This window comes from Pleuronectes platessa, chromosome 4 (assembly GCF_947347685.1).
Source record: "Pleuronectes platessa chromosome 4, fPlePla1.1, whole genome shotgun sequence".
NCBI classification, from domain to species: Eukaryota; Metazoa; Chordata; class Actinopteri; order Pleuronectiformes; family Pleuronectidae; genus Pleuronectes; species Pleuronectes platessa.
The window spans coordinates 21,697,144-21,713,557 of record NC_070629.1 but is presented as its reverse complement, the minus strand read 5'-3'; the positions used below and the strand labels follow the sequence as shown (position 1 = coordinate 21,713,557).

General features: G+C 43.8%; 1 protein-coding gene across 5 annotated transcripts in view; it reads right to left on the bottom strand.

Annotated features, from left to right (window-relative positions):
- aopep (aminopeptidase O (putative)) overlaps positions 1 to 16,414 on the bottom strand; it is a 75,235-nt gene that overhangs the window by 26,967 nt on the left and 31,854 nt on the right. For 2 of the 5 annotated variants that reach the window (XR_008338357.1, XM_053421237.1), the window contains exons 13-14: positions 12,759 to 12,821; positions 11,499 to 11,585 (exon numbers count right to left, since the gene is read on the bottom strand). Coding sequence is in view for 1 of the 5 variants with exons in the window: in XM_053421237.1 (XP_053277212.1) it covers positions 11,499 to 11,585; positions 12,759 to 12,821 (150 nt within the window). In the remaining 4 variants the exon portion in view is untranslated. Of the gene's footprint in view, positions 1 to 11,498; positions 11,586 to 12,758; positions 12,822 to 14,977; positions 15,069 to 16,414 lie in introns of those variants that run through there. The other 3 variants (XR_008338359.1, XR_008338358.1, XM_053421238.1) reach the window with 3 other exon arrangements.

Genomic DNA, 16,414 nt, shown 5'->3' with positions numbered 1-16,414 from the left:
AGATGATTAAGTCCCATTGACAGGACGCTCAGTAATAACAGTTTGGGATTGAGGCTCTCTATCCTGAGCTTCTCCCACCAGACGAGTGTGTGCAGAATTTATTGCTTTTATTCTCCGACTCTCTTTTCGACTCTTTTTGGATTATTCAAGTCTTTCTTTTTATTAGGTCGATTTGGCACCAGTTGCCGAAGCTGGAACAGCGACCTTTCCTGTAGGATTTTATGTAGAAGTCTAGTTTTCTCTCACTATCACTTGATTTACATTATTCTGGAAGGTTATTATAGAATTACTGCTCAATAAAGCCAGATATATGTCACCCGCCCCAGCTTCAATGAGTTTAAACAATGTTTTAAACGTTCAAACTCTGACAAGAATTTTTCATATATAATTTATTTGTATATGTTTGACAAGTTAAGCATAGCTTTTCTTTAATGTACACATTGAATGTTCCCTTCGATTAGTTAAATTAAATTAAAGTTAAATTAAAGTAACATCCTGACAGAATTACTCAAACACATGCATTGTTCTTATTGGTGTTTCTGTTTCCTCTTTTCCACTGGAGAGTTTCAGAGTCCTGTGATCTGTCTACATCCCGCTTCAGGGGGAGTTTATTCCTGCCAAGAACAAAATTCAGAGGCAAATGCTGACGTCTCTATCCCAAATTATCCCCATATTGGAATCCACACACATGGCTATCTCACGGATCCTCAGCCGCTCCTTTCCTGAACACATAAGGAGCGGAAGTCTGAAATGTGACTAAGGCTGAAAATAGCAGAGCGCCCAGGTTTAATTTCCTCACGTCATTTGTTCAGGACTAATCCTGGGAGGGTGAGAGCTCGGCCCGGGGCTGCTGGTTAAATATTATCCCTGAGGAGGATAAAAAAAAACAACAGCGGCTACCATCCACACAGCAGTTTCCTTTACAGGGATTTGGGTAAATATTATCGCTGGAGTCTTCTGCTCTTGATTATAATTACAAGGGTGAAAAGGGCACAGAGACACAAAGGTGCACACAGTGAAGAGTTAAAAAAAAAAACGTTGGTCAGCTCCGGTGATCGACTGTTGGCAATTTGGTTGCCGTGCCATTCTGAAACGGTTAAGCTTCTAAATGTCAGCGCGCACACACTGAAGGAGAAAAAAAAAAAGAAGCATGCATACAGCTCAGATTTGTCCATTCAAGTCAGGCTTAGCCAGATGACAACAATAATATGGGTGAAACACAAACATGGACCGGTGATGACCTCGACCGCGGAACGATAACATCGCCTGCTGCTGAAAGACACACAATGAAAGAGAGATAGAGGGCCACAGAGGGAGAAGAAGAGGGGAAACAGGGACGAGGGACCGGCGGAGGAAGAGGAGGCCGACATCGGCACAGCCTTCAAAATGAAAGGTCACAGTCAGGAGGAGAATCTATGGATCCTCCTGTGGTTCCTGAGTTAAAGACGGAGTTTGTCTTTCTGCAGGCGTCTGAGCTCAGTTAACAAGTTCGACGCATCCTTGTTGCTCTTTGTACGTTTGTGTGTGCAGTATAAATATATGCTGCACACCGACACACAAACACACACACAGAAGTAAGGAGTCATGCACACACATACACGACAGATGACACCACAGAAAGTAGCATCACGGAGACACACACGGAAAAAAAGATGGAAAGAAATTCAAAACCTGTTGTTGTCTTTGCATTTGAACCACAGGAAGATAATCCTTTGTGGGTTTTCTTCCTCCTCCATGATAAGACCACTTCCATCTCGGCAACACATTATTTCCCAGACTGGGGGGTTTGGAGCTGAAGCTGTCGCCTGCAGTACGGCTGTTGGCAACAAGTGAATGGATTTCTCCATGCGTCTGTCTGACTGTCTCGATGCTACATTACACCAGACCTTTGGAAAGATTAAGAGAGTGTTTCTGTGTTGTCATTCCTTGGCAGCCATTTTACCGTTGTTTCACAATACCTTATATTTGTCTGACAAGCTTCAAATTTAGCTCTTTCTACACTAATGATGATATTTTGCGAAACAAACATTTTTCCACTACGTTTGAGCCCCTTGTTTTATCGCTTTCAAAGAGCAGACTTTGAAAAACTCTGATTTCTGTGTATCCTTGTAAACCCTGGTGTTTGGGAGAGGATGACGTCGCAGCTTGTTTCTCACATGTCCAGTGTTGCGCCAGAAACTAAATTCAGTTTCTCTACATTTGTTTAGCTCGGTCAAGTTTGGAGGTAAATTTAGCATCACTGCCCCACATTGCCTGCGTCACCTGTCGTCTGCCTGGTGTGTTTGACTTGGTTGAATCGCATAGCTCAATTTTGACGAAACCCCCTTGTGATGAGTATTTTTCACCCTTTTTTTACATTTAAAAGACCAAATGATTAATCAAGAATATTATCAGCAGTTTAATCAAAAACAATAATGGCTACACATATGGAGGCTTGAGGCTGCAGGTTCAGTTCCAACTCGGCCCTTTGGTGCGGGTCTTCCCCCGTTCTCTCTCCCCTACGCTTTCACTGTTCTCTCGATAAAAGGCAAAACACCCCAAAAAATTACAAAAGGTTTAATTGTTAACAATAAACTATGGTTTCAGAGAATAATGGAAATATTGAGTGTTGTTGCTCTCAAGTCTCTCCTCACTTCTAGGAACACAAATGCTGTTTCTGGAACCAAAAAGGAAGCATGGTATAAATTCCCAGCGAGAGGAGAGTGAAGACAAGCCCCCCCGCCAGTCACAGCTTCAGACGCTTTCTTGTGGTTTCATGAGCAGCAATTTCTATTATGCTTAGCGTCTGCGAGTCGTACGGCTGACATGACTTTGTGTGGAAACGTGTCTGGATGTGTGTGTTTTTTCTGACAGGGCTAATTGCGTTCGGGCCGTCTGAGGGCGACGCTGGCTCCCCGGTCATTCCCGGGAAAAAGACAGATGTTTCAGCACTCAGCGCCGCGCTCCGTCCACGCACAGACACACAAAACATAACATTACGTACTACACCTATGAAAGCCATGACGTGATGCCTAAATCAGGTTTTATGTGAGAGGCATTGATTCATTTCCCACCACTAAAACGCCAAGCTCCGTTTTTACAGCCCGGCCCAATATTGAACATGACTCCACACTAAATATCCTGCCGAGGCCTCGCTGGGTTTAACACCGTGACCTCCGCGCTCCACTGTGTTTTTATAGAAACGCATTATACCTAGTGTCTGAATTAGTGTTTGAATAGACCCTAAAGTGAACAATGTGTAGCTGTGTGGCTGACAAAGTGCAGCGCTTGTTTTTGTACATCGTGCGGCGGCCATATTCAGCCGGCTGTGTTCTCGCGCTCGCTCTCTCCCTGATGCACTTTCCATGTGTGCTGGAAAGACAAACACAGCTGCACTTTAATGCCACTCAAATGCTTCTGGGATTCAAAATGTGTGTGTGTGTGTGTGTTTGTGTGTATGTGTGTGTGTGTGTATGGATTCCTGTGTGTGTTTGCGTATGCGAAACCCTGTTGCAGTTAGTCTCTGTGTAACTACCCCTCAGTACTCCCCCCTGCAACTGCCTCACTTTGCATGTGCGTGTGCATGTGAGCGTTTCCTCAGAGAGTCATGAAGGCCTAAGTGGTATTTCTGAGCACCTATATGGCTGCCATTAAATAGCTTGTCAGCACCGTCAAACCTGACTGGTGATCTCTTATCAGTATCACCCCTCTTAATTTTTTACTATATACCTCCCGTTCACAGAACACACACACACACACACACACACACACAGACACACACAGACACACACACGCAGACAACAGGGAGTCCCCGGACGAGACGAGACAGGCTGTGAGCTTCAAATGACCCCGAAAACAGACCTGCTGCTGAGTGATAAATGAGACAAATACACGCTGGCACTCACTCCCTCTCACTTTCTTTTTGTCTTGCTCTCCCTCATTACCGCCGCGCAAATGGAGCCGTCGCCTCTCTCTCCTCTCTTCCCGTCCCTGCACATAAATCTTCCCATTTGCTAACACTTGCGGATAGATTCAATTTTTCTTCTGAAGCAGCCTTTTCCTCGAGTTTTCTTTTACAACATATAAAAAGGGGAAACCGTCCACAGTCGGTAACTACGGATGTGCAAGCGTCAAGAAAGATTTTGCCATGAGATTAAAGTAGCCTTCACAGGACAACGTGAGAATTGTGTTAACAGTGTTTTATTGGCGGACAAGTTTTGTGACCAAACAAAATAGGTACAAACTCAAACACCCCCACGAGTGCACTGAAAAGTCTTATTGGCAGGTAACGCTGGATCCACAGCGTATCGATGCAGAGGCAGTGTGAGAGAAGGGTGAATCAAACAAGCAGTTGTTTGCCACACTGATCCCTTGATTTCCTCTTTCCTCCTGCTCAGCACTTTTCACAACAGATACTGCAGAAAATGACAAAGCCAGTGCGATTCTTTCATCGATCTGTTTTTCTTTTGTTTGTGCTCCAGCTCAGCTGCTTCTTCACTTCTCCTGGATTCACCCTCTATCGCTCCCTTCTCACTCTGATTGGTCTCCTATAAGAGCTCGAGCCTTGAGGAATCCTCTTTCTAATGTACTCGGAGGAAGCGATCCGCTCTTCTGTACCTCTGGGTTCGTATTGTAGGTCAGTGCCATGCCAGATAATAAAGAAGCGATTGGGCTCGGCACTGCTGTCAACCTCTTCACAACTGTTTCTAAAGCTGAGGTGCACTTGTTCACGCCCGGGAGAGAAAACTACATCCAGCTATCTGTAAATGGTTCCATCTCTACATCCAGCCTCTAATTCTTTAGTGTTCGGAGAGAGAACCAAGAATCTGCCATCCTCCTTTGAATGCTTGGAAATAAGATTTGAGAATTGGAAACGGTCGCTGATGCAGGCAGGATATTTATATGAAGGGAAACACAAACACACAAAGAGGAGCGTGACCGTGACATAGATCGAGGTAACTGAACAGGAGAGAGGCTCTGACTAAGACAAGACAAAACAAGGAGCACACGGTTTTGGCATGGACCAGAAAAAAAGGATTTTGAAAATGATTGAACAGACCTTCGCAGCACCGGCCTCTTTCAACCAGCTGTTGGAGAATTGTGTCAAACAGTGCAGAGAGGGATGAGGGCTACAAAAGAGCAAGAGAGTGCTCAAAACAAACTCCAAACTCAGATGTTACGAGAGGCTTTCGCCTGCAACGCACCAAACGGTGGAATCACAAAGGTGGGAGCAAATAATGGCTACCATAGCAACTTATGCAAAGACATGGCACCACTTTATATTGCTGAGAAAAGCTGAGTAACAAGTAATGATGTGTGTTGTTCTCTGGATATAAAAGGACCTCTATGGGGATAATAGACTTTGCTCTTACTGCACAGCCCTATATGGCAGTCCATGTTCCAGTGAACAACACCTCAGCCTTCAGCTTCTCACACTAGGAGTGGAGCTCAGAGAACCAATGCATCACTCTTCTCCTGACAGCAGTCTGCCATGGAGGTGCCTCTACTGGAGCTGGAGAGCTTCAGACAACACAGTTTGACGAGCGCTAAGAATCCGTCATGATACCCTGAAGATGCTTCGACAAAGTGAGGACAGCTTGACAATGAGCTGGACCCATACAAAAAGCATATACTACAAAGCTACACAAAATAAAAACCCTGTGACAACCTCTGTAATTTTATTCTGTGGCGAGTCAAACTACAGTGTAAATATTTCATCACAGCGATAGGAAGGATTTTATTTCATGAACTATATGAATGCAAAGCCCCATTTATTTACAGTTAAAGGGTTGTGGCTCACAGAGCTGGACTCAACCCAAGCAGCCTTCAGCTGATCCCCAGTTGGTCTAATGATGGAGACGCTCACGCTCACGCACACACTTACACACACGCGCACACACACACACACACATTGCTTCTCCTCCAACCATTTCCCATCCTGATGTGATGAAGTCTGGCCGGAAACAGCCATTTCCCTGAATGTTCCCATCCCTCCTCCGGCATACTCCCTCATCCCTGATTCATTGCCAATAAATCACAGAGGGGAAAAGGCACAGAAAGAGAGAGAGAGAGAGAGAAAGAGAGAGGGAGACAGACAGAGTATGACAAAGTATAAGATAGACAAAGTAGAGGAGAGGGAAGGAGAGATGGCTGCGTGAACCAGGAGGAGACAGTTCCCTGGAAGCAGGAAAACAGAAAGGAATTGCCAAATATGGCTGCGTGGACTTTGTGGTGGTGACGTCTGATCGAGAAAACAAGGACAACACAGATGTTATAAAAACACCATTACTAAACGGACATGCTTTATTTCAGGGGTAATGGTCAAACTCTAAACAAGCCAAGAGGACGAGGTTGTTTTTGAGAGACACACAGACTGCTGCGTAATCTTCAACTCAAGCTTTTCGTATCTATGACACGTGGACTTAACCCGCTGGAGTCTATGATTGCAAAACGCAGAGTATGATTAAAGTCAGTCTGTCCTTTGCTGTATGTCTCACGGATAAACAGTCTCCCACCTACTCCAGCTTCATTTACAGTAATCAAAGTGCCACACACACTATAAGGATTTCCACATCGCTCTCCTTGTTTTTCTCCCCATCCTCCACTCACAAAAGCCCACTATGGTAGAGTTATATACGCCACCTGCAAACCCCACCCGACCGAAAAGGCTTTTGATCATGCCTTCCCGACTATTTACTCTCCCACAGGGGCTCCGGTTACCACTTCCCTCCTCCCCTACCCATCAACATCGCACCTCAGCCCAACACAAGGGATTTCAGTCACCACTTAAACCTCACGTCATTTCTCTGTAGGTTTACACTATGGCCAAAAATAGAATTTGGCATCTGTGTCCTTACTCTCTTATACTCTGAGGCCTCTATTGCTTCAGAGGAGTAGAGTTTATTATCAGTTAAACAGAGTAGCTGACAAGCAGAGGTAGGAATAACAACCACCCGGCATAGAGGGGATGTGCAGCAGCGACAGGAGACTGGGAAACATGTTGAGTGAAAACATCAGACTCTAAAACATCTGATTTGTTATTAGCTGGTTGAATCAGGTCACCACTGTTAAACTAAAGGGCAACACATGATACAAAATCTCACACCAAGGTTCCATACCTGTTCTGCATCACTCGATCTGAGCCCTACACTCACAAAAAATGGGAAATTAGAAGTTTGTACAATATCATAACAACAAGGTGAACTTCATCTGATGAGGAAGATCATGGGATTACAGATGAAAGCTCCAGAACAGCCACTAAATGGACCTTGTGGTGAGATTGTTCACATCATTGACAATAATATCTGCCTTATGAAATGGTTTTTTTCCTGACTCCATTAAGGTGCATTTTAATCTCCAAACTTGGTTTTATAAAAGTTTTTAAACAAAAGTCTTTGTCTAATAAACCACAGTAATCAACTTACACTGCTTAATAATGTATTTTTGAAGGTTGCCTCCTGATCGACACAAATCTCAAGTTAACTGAACCCTGTCTGTTTACACCAGATGGCACGCAACAGTTTGAAGTGCAGCTTTGAGACAGTCTGTTCTTCTAACCCTAATGTTGTTGACGTTCTCTCAGCCACCAGCATAAACCTGATGGTACATGTTTTTACACCAGCAGATTGCACGGACCATGAAGGTGCAAATGAGGTGAGAGAGTGACTCATCGTCCGACACTTCTAGATGTGTGGAGTTGCTTATGGAAGGTGTCCCTTTTCTAAGATACATTGCCACACTCAGCTTAGGCCTCCTTGCACAATCTGTGCAGATAGAGTGTGTATAATCATATGATTTAGCCAGTGAAATGAATAATGCAAAGGTTGAAATCATTAGGTGTGGGTTGATAACTATCACGATTGCTATAAGTGGGTTAATTTAGAATAAATCCCGTAATTGGTGATTGATAATGATTATCGCAAAGTTTAGTAAACAATCATTGTGTAGCCTTAGCTTCAGAGAAATGTGCAGTGCGGAGATAAAAATAGTGTTTGTGCAGAACAATTTGAGCAGGAAAGACAAAATTTCTGGATTGTACTATTCCCGGCATTTGTTTATCCAGTGGGAAGAGCTACTGCAACACTTCTCATATGCATAACTCCATTATATCGGCCCGGATGACACAAGATGAGCCACAGGGAATGTGCACAGAGCTTATTTACAACTTTAAATCACCAGTTTTAAAATTGACCATTATGAGAGAGAGTAAAAAATAATGTTTATCGGCATTTGCTATATCTGCCAGCCATTAAACCCATTTCACTAACTGGTTGAAGCCTGGCTGTATTGACCTGCTCTCTTCAGATATGAAAGGCTCAGGTATATTATGATACCTATTCATCATGTTGATATGTTCTTTGGAGTGGAGTGCAGTTGATCAATATATGATCCAAGTCCATTACAACTCACAAACGGAAACTTAGAGAACAAAGTGAAGAAAAGAAAAAATGTGTTGACCAAGGCTACTTACAGAGCTATATCCCCTACAGGGTTTCCTGTCCTGATCAGCAGGGGCAGACGGACCCTCTCATTACCGAGACCGCAGTTAAAAATGAGAGCAAAATGAGGCCCATTACCACACGGGCGTGACTAATATCCCTCCGCAGACCTCTCCACACACACTGGACACACGCACGCTCGTCTCACGAACACATAGAAGTTACATGTATTCAGGAAAAAAAGTAATACGCGCACGCCAAGCTGCTCGTGAATCAATAACGCTACACAGAAACAAAGACGAGAGGAAGTTGGTAATAAACTTTGGCTCTATTAAATCGACCAGATCTCGGACTGCTCTGTGGGGGGTGTCTGGCTCCTAACCGCTGTGTGCATATATAGGTGTGTGTGTGTGTGTGTGTGTGTATATTCCCTAATCATCCATGATGTCATTAGTGCTTAATGCAACCCCGGCTCAGCCTAATTCCTGCCCACTAAATGTCTTGCCTTCTCTATTCCCTCCCTCACTCGCTCCTCTCTCCCTAACCACTCCAACCAGTCCTGTGATACTTCATCTCTCGTGTGCTTCCCTCATCTCTTCAAATATCCAGTCTGCTCGCCATGTCCTCAAATGTCCGCGGCACATTCATTACCTCAGCGGAATTCACAATCATCAACCTCTAACCCACCACTAGTCTCGCTCCCGTTTCAATCCTCAGCTCCTGCAAATTTGCATTACCGATTTCGGTGGGACTTCTCTGCCTTGAATTTTTTCCACTTCATCTCTTTCCATAGAGTCGTTCCATCACCTATTTCCACCTTTTTCCTGAAACACCATCTGCTATTCTCTATCCATATGGGCTTTTTCCATCCAAGCCCGTGATTTTGTGGCTTAGCTTTTTGTTATGACTCCAATTTAATCAAAAGCCAGTTAACAGTTTCATTTTTTGGGCGGATACATTTGACAGGATTAATAAATGGGGAGGCTGACATTTGAAAAATATTAATTCTCTGTGGGGAGCCGGACAGTCTCCAAACTATTGGACATTGCATGGACACAGACTTATATCAAGATGTAAAGTAAAATCACAGAATATCACATAAATCTGTAGATGTTGTTGACACAGGAAGTGAAAACGATAAAATCTTTGAAATTGCGGTTTTAAAATCTGTATTTAAGATATCAACATTTCAGGTTGTGATTTGTTCAAATTGCTTGGAATTCAGTTGCTGATCGGATTGGCTGATGTATTTTTCGTATGTCGATCATGTCACATGCACATTTCTCTCATTCAATGCTCCAGTTGTGGTTCATCTGAACTTTTACCTCGCTGTCAACCTTTTTACTGCCTTCTCAATGTTTTTCCATTCTTTCCCCTCCTTTGCCCATCGGGTCTGCGGAGTGATTTATAGCCTTGCAATGGGCTGGTACATGGAGGGAAGAGAAAGGGAGTAGAGGTGGATGAGGGGAGGAGGGGCTGAGTAGAAATTGGGCTGTTTGGCGTTTGAAGTACATGAAGGAGTAATATAAAATACACCTGGTCCATCCACGGGGCACTCTCTGTTAAGAGAAACAAAGGTAGGGGTGGGAGACGGAGGAGGAGGAGGAGGAGGAGAGGGCTGGGCCGTGGGGAAGAGAGGGGAGCGAAAGGGAGGGGAGGGGGGTCACTTCGTGTTTCCTTTCAGGATGGCTTTTATGGTGTAACTTCAAACGGTGACCTCCCTCAACCCACCCACCTCTCCCCGCCCCTACATCCCCCTGCTCCCTCACTCCATCCGTTCCACCGTTCGTCCCTCCCTCTCTCTCACTATTGTGTATGGCCAAGTGGACAGTAATTGGCTATTCTTTCATGAGGCTGATTTCAGCACTCTCTTCCCCCAACGGGAAGGGACCCTTTTGCTGCCCCCTTAGAACTACGTGTGTATTTGTGTGTGTGTGTCTGTGTGTGTGTGTGTGTGTGTATACGTTGTAAATATGCCAGACATTAGGTATCAGGTGGTTGAAGGGAGCTGCACTGGCTGCGGACTCTACAGGCATTTCATTCACTGTGTGCTCCACATTACGACACAGGAATTGGATGGAGGTAATCTGATACGGAGAAATCAAGGTGAGGGTTTTGTGGAAATATGCTCCGGATTTTAAGTACCGCTTAAAAAATGTTCACTGCATAAAGTTTACATTACATGTGTTGAAAGCTGCAATCACAACCGCTAAAAGCACATTTAAAACCCTCAAAAGTCATTGGATTTATACAGTTCTTGGCAATGAATAAGTATTTTATTTTTCCTTCCACCCGAGGGCACTTACCTTACTTATTCATGCCTTTAAATGTACTGTACGAAAAGATAAGAGGCTTAGAAAATGTTTCTTACAATCTACAATATCCAAGCATACTGCAAATGATATATAAAAGCTGCTCTACTCTCACTAATGACTTCTGGCCCTCTGTGGCTTATAGATCAGTGTGCGTTCATTAATGATGCAGGCATGTGTGCAAGTGTGTGCGTCAATTAGTGTGTGGAGAGGATTAGGCGTCCCAAGAGAGGCCTAATTAACACTACACACAGGCAAAACCAGCGCTTTAGGAGCGTTTTATGCCATTTTTCACATTTTCTTTTTTGGGGTTGTAAACAGTGAAAAGTATACGAAAACAAGTCGGGATCTATAAAAAGTATAAAGGCCTCATTCAAACCAGTTATGTCCTCCAGACAAACAAGACACATTCTCATATATGCATTGACCCTGCACCCACACACGCACACAGACACACACACACACTCACTATGGAGGGTATGTGATGTATACAAGCTCTTAAAAGGTTAATTACTTGGGAAGAGGACACAACATAAACACAGACTTAAATACAGGGTTGTCTGTCTCCGCAGACACAACACATCAATAGACTTTGGGATTATTGTGTTGTAACACTGTTCCACTCAGAGTGAATCACTGCAACTTTACGAACGCAGTAAACACAGGAAAACAGAAGTTTCCAAAAAGGGAAAAAGGGTTAAGGCCAGGATTCTGAGTAGAAGCAGAAGGAAGGAAGATACCGGCCTAAGTACAGAAGAGTGCCTCCTACCTCTTTGTAGTTCACCTTGGGCTCTATTCTCCTCCGCTTTCTGCCCGTCCCCTGATGACTCCGACTGAGGAGAATCCATTTTACAACCTGCAGGAGGGAGGACGGTAGGGTGAGGTGGCGAAGGCGGGAAATAAAGTAGAGGTAGAGAGAGGGAGAGACCAGAAAGAAGCAGGTTTTGAGTAACAGGGGTGAGACAGTACACGGAGGAAAATACAGAAAAGGATGACAGAGGACAAAAGAAAGGGAATAAGAGAAATAAATTAGTATTTTTTTTTATCTTATAGCAGGAAGTGAATCAGACTTACAGCACACTTTCTATCTCTCAACTGGAAAAGCACCCAAGAATACACACATGCACACTCTCAGCGAGCCACTAACATGAGCGTAAAGTGGAAACACACTCAAACGTTGGTCTGCCTATAGCCGCCCCCCCCCCCCCCCCCCCCCCGACCCACTCGCATTAATTCTAACCTTTCAGCGCTCACTCGTGCTCCATTTGTAACCGACGTAAACTGCCGGCTAAGACAAAAGAATAATAGTTTAAGTATGTTTCTGTGACGGAGCCTGGAGCGCAGCAAATCCAAACACCACAGATCTCCATTAAACAGCCAATCACTATCAGTGCCAAACTCAATCTACTCCTCTCATCCACTTTAATTCATGAATAAAGTGTAAAAAGTGTTTTTTTCCTAACATATGATTCAACATATAAAGTCTATAAATAATTTCTTTCCCCACAAATATTCTTCTCAGATCTGTTTCCGTTTTATCTAAAGGGAAAGATTAACGTGAGAGTGGGAAAATATAGGCAAAGCAATTACAAACAACACAGGACCTTTATGTGAAATCTGATAGGGAGGCACAGAATGACACGCAACAGATGTACAGCCCTGTGAGCCACTCTTCACTCAGAGACGGACAGAGGGAGAGACTGGAACGAGGGAGCGAACGAGCAGAGGAGAGGTGGATGGAGAGCAGGAGAGGTATAGAGATAAGAGATGGTATCAAACCGTGCGGAACAGAGTGTGTGAACGAGCCAGAGGTGGGAAAAGAGAGGAAAGCAGAAACCGTGGGAAATAAACCAGAGACATGAAAAGGAGATAGATGGGAATCAGATCAAGCAGTCTAAGGTGCAATATTTCAAAATCTGAGAGATGCCCCCCAAGTCTGTCTGGCACTCCCTGAGGACGAGAAGAAGAGACAGGAGAGGACAGAAGAGGAGGAGAGAGAGAAGGAGAGACAGAGAGAGAGTGTGCTTACCTCAGCTTTGACTTCTTCTACCAGCCTCGCCTGTGACCACACGGAGCTCCTTTCATACAGCCACTGAACGACAGAGGAGAAGGGAAAGCAGTGAGCCGGGGGCAAGTGATCGGGACAGAGAGGAATGCTTTGCAGAGGCAGAGAGAGAGAGAAGGAGAGAGAGAGAGAGAGAGAGAGAGAGAGAGAGAGAGAGAGAGAGAGAGAGAGAGAGAGAGAAGCAAAGCAGGAAGGGGAGGGAGAAAGGAGGAGAGATGGGAGGAGAGGAAGGAGGAGGTGGGAGTGCGATCACTTGTTTCTCAGACGGAAACTCGCGACTTGACTCCGGAGGATGAGAGAAAAGAGGAAGAGTGGAGGAGGAGAAGAGAAGGGAGAAAGAAAAAGGCAGGAGGAGGAGATTAAAAGAATGAAAAAAAAAAAATCACCTGAATTAGCCTATGAGCAACCATAGGACAGACGGTCTCTCACGCGCACACGCACACACACACACACACACACACACACACACACACAGAGAGAGACAGAGCCATACACAACCTACGCACAGACAGTGGGCACAAACATACAGCACTTACTCTCTAACCTTATTAAGCTTTTGGCAGAGCTGCTGCTTGAGTGATGTGAATCACACAACAGAGCGATGACGCTGAGGGCTGTGTGTGTTTTTGTGACTGTGTGTGTGTGCATGTCTATCTATAGTCATGAGGGCCAATTTTGGTTTAATACCAGCATTGTGAGGACATTTTGACGTTGTGATGACTTTTTGGGCGGTCCTCACAAATTAGGGTTTAAGACTTGGTTTAGGATAGGGTTAGGCCTTTAGTTATCATGGTTAAGTTAGGGTAAGGGGATGGGGAATACACTATGTCAATGAGTGTCCTCAAAAATATAGAGACAAGTGTGTGTGAGTGGTCAAAAGACAGACACACTGGCATGCAAGAAAACCAGGTCTCTGTGATATCACGTCGCACACGCAAACAGACGGGATGCAGCAGCGCCACATCATACTCCTACTGTACAATCCATGATACACACTCCACAGACATCCCCGGGTGCACACGATGCTACTGCTATTAACGTTGCCATAGCCACACACGCAAAGTTCAAAACTACAACTGCATGCCTAGTACTACTCCGTGTACTACACAGTAGTACTCCAGCAGAAAGAGCATGAAGGTGTGTGCAGAAGCAGAGGACACAGAGGGAGGGAGATGTTAGAGTGGGCTGTATAGAAAGTGGTATTGAAAGAGTAAATTGTCATTGTGTAACACGATACCACACATAGCTCTTTTTGCTGCCTGGATCACCACCACCATCCCCTGAGTATAGCAAGGCTTGTGTCTTCCTCAACCTCTCTCTTGTTCGCGCACCCCCCCCCCGTCTGTGCAGTGTCTGGTGGATCAATAGGTTCAGAAGCTACGCTGAGAAGCAAATAAATCGCATCCCTAACTCACTTAAAAGTACCTTATAGTGATTTGTGTTAGTTTTGTCAATCGACAGTGTTTTAACTATTTCAATTGGAATCATTCCACACAGGTTGAGAACGGGAACTGCACTATTCTTTATAAATAAGCCAAACCGATCACATTCAGTAGTTTTTAATCGTGAAACAAATAACTGTGTTTAAAGTTTCCTAAATACAAACACACACCATGATGTTAGTCTGACTAAATCGTTCTATTCAAAAAGTATTCAGGTCTGACAGCCAGAGTTAACTTTTAAGGGAGAAAATTTAAGCTCCAGTTTTTTTGCAACTCTTACATCAAATTTTTTTATGGGGAAAAAAGTATATATTAAGTCAGCTGTATGAAGAGATTCGGTCAATAAAGGGTCATCTTTATTTAAAAAAGTTATCTCGGCCTAGATCCATCATCCCATTGGGAGTGCTTACTCATCTAAACTGTGCAGTTTAAAATAGGCCGGCACTGGCCTTTCCATTCCACATCTCTTACCCCGGGATCGGTGAATGTCATTGTTTATTATTAGGCCAAACCATTTCCTGCCTTTCTCCAATTCAAGCACACTGTCGAGCGATGGATGGGAGAGCGACAGAGAGAGCGACAGAGAGAGAGAGATTTAAAAAATGTGTTTGTGGCTAGTGTACACAATACACAAGCACTTGCATTTGTAAAAGGTTTCGATCGATCGGGCTGATCTTATTAGCCGCTGACTCGCACATCAAACGCACAGAAAGGCCTCTGAGAGAACACTCTAGCCCTCACCCAATCAGGTGTGAGAAAACCGCAGTCCCTCCGAGCTGTCCTTTCCACCCTCAGAGGCCCCTGGAAGGCTCCAGTTACATCATCACATAATCTGGAAGGTGAAGGTTCCCAGACAGCAACACAAGCACAGACACACACACACAAAAGCCCATACACACAGTTATAATTAAGATCAGTTACCATGGAGATAGGAGGATTGAAGAAGCTGATAAAGTGGATTGACGGGTGTGTGTGTGTGTGTGTGTGTGTGTGTGTGTGTGTGTGTGTGTGTCTATCTAGCATTGAATTCCTGGTATCTTCGACAATGGGTCTCTCAGGATCAGAGAGGGCAGATGCCGAGAGGCTCCTCTCACCTTCGAGTTACAATACCACTTAAATGAAGTACCGCATTCTAGCACTATAGCAGGTCACCATCACTGAGAATCATCTTTTCAAATAGCGACGTGGAAAATACGTCTTCAAGTAGAAATGTTTTGCTGTGATCAGGAACGCCCTTGTCAGCGCCCAGCAGTGTCTGAATGCCTACAGGTTATAGTCACACATCATTCAAGCTGAGGTATTTCTATTTCGACAGCTATATACCTCTAACGTGAGAGATAATTTTCATTATGGCAGCGTTATTACAGTTCTTTATAGCTGCTCTTGTCACCTCAGGGTAAATGTTTTAAAGGAAACTCCTCCCACAAACAATGAATAAACATCTATCTTGTTATAACCGTAAAATGACTGACTTTAAATTGGATCCCCACAAAACACCTAGAAGTTTAGAAATCTGGAAATGTAGTCGATGAAACAATACATGAAAAACCACATTGATTCAATATTCAGCCATTGAGGTGACAGTTTGTTTCGTGAAGCCAACATTGCACCAAATGTTTTGCAGTTGTCAGTTAGCACAAAAGCAGCAGTGATAACTAAGAACAACAACAAGTAAACTAAAGTATAAATTAAGACATGTTCCATTTGAAATAAAAGGAAAGGATAAAAACAGCTGGAGTATGGGAGTGTATCTTAATGTGCAACAGGTCAAACAAATAAACGTCATCGCTCAGTTCAAGAATGGAAACAACTAATCTCTTGTCCAACCAGAAACTAGTTTGACTAAACGATGCTCCAGCATCACGACCCTCAAAACAACAGCAGTGTTCTAATCTGTGCCTATTACAGATATATAGAGCATGAACATAACTCAAGTAGTGGCTTATTTGAAAGTTATGACACAAAACATGTGGCAGAGATAACTTCATACAAATAATGCAAGTGCTAGACTCTAAGCACAAACTGTACTAGCAATACTACTATTAGTAGTACTCATTTATAATCATTTATTTGATACAGACAAACAAGTTTACTTTTCAGTCTAGCTAGATTAAAGAATTAAGTGTTACTTTTAAGATATTTATCGTAATATTATAATATTATTTCAATACAATTATA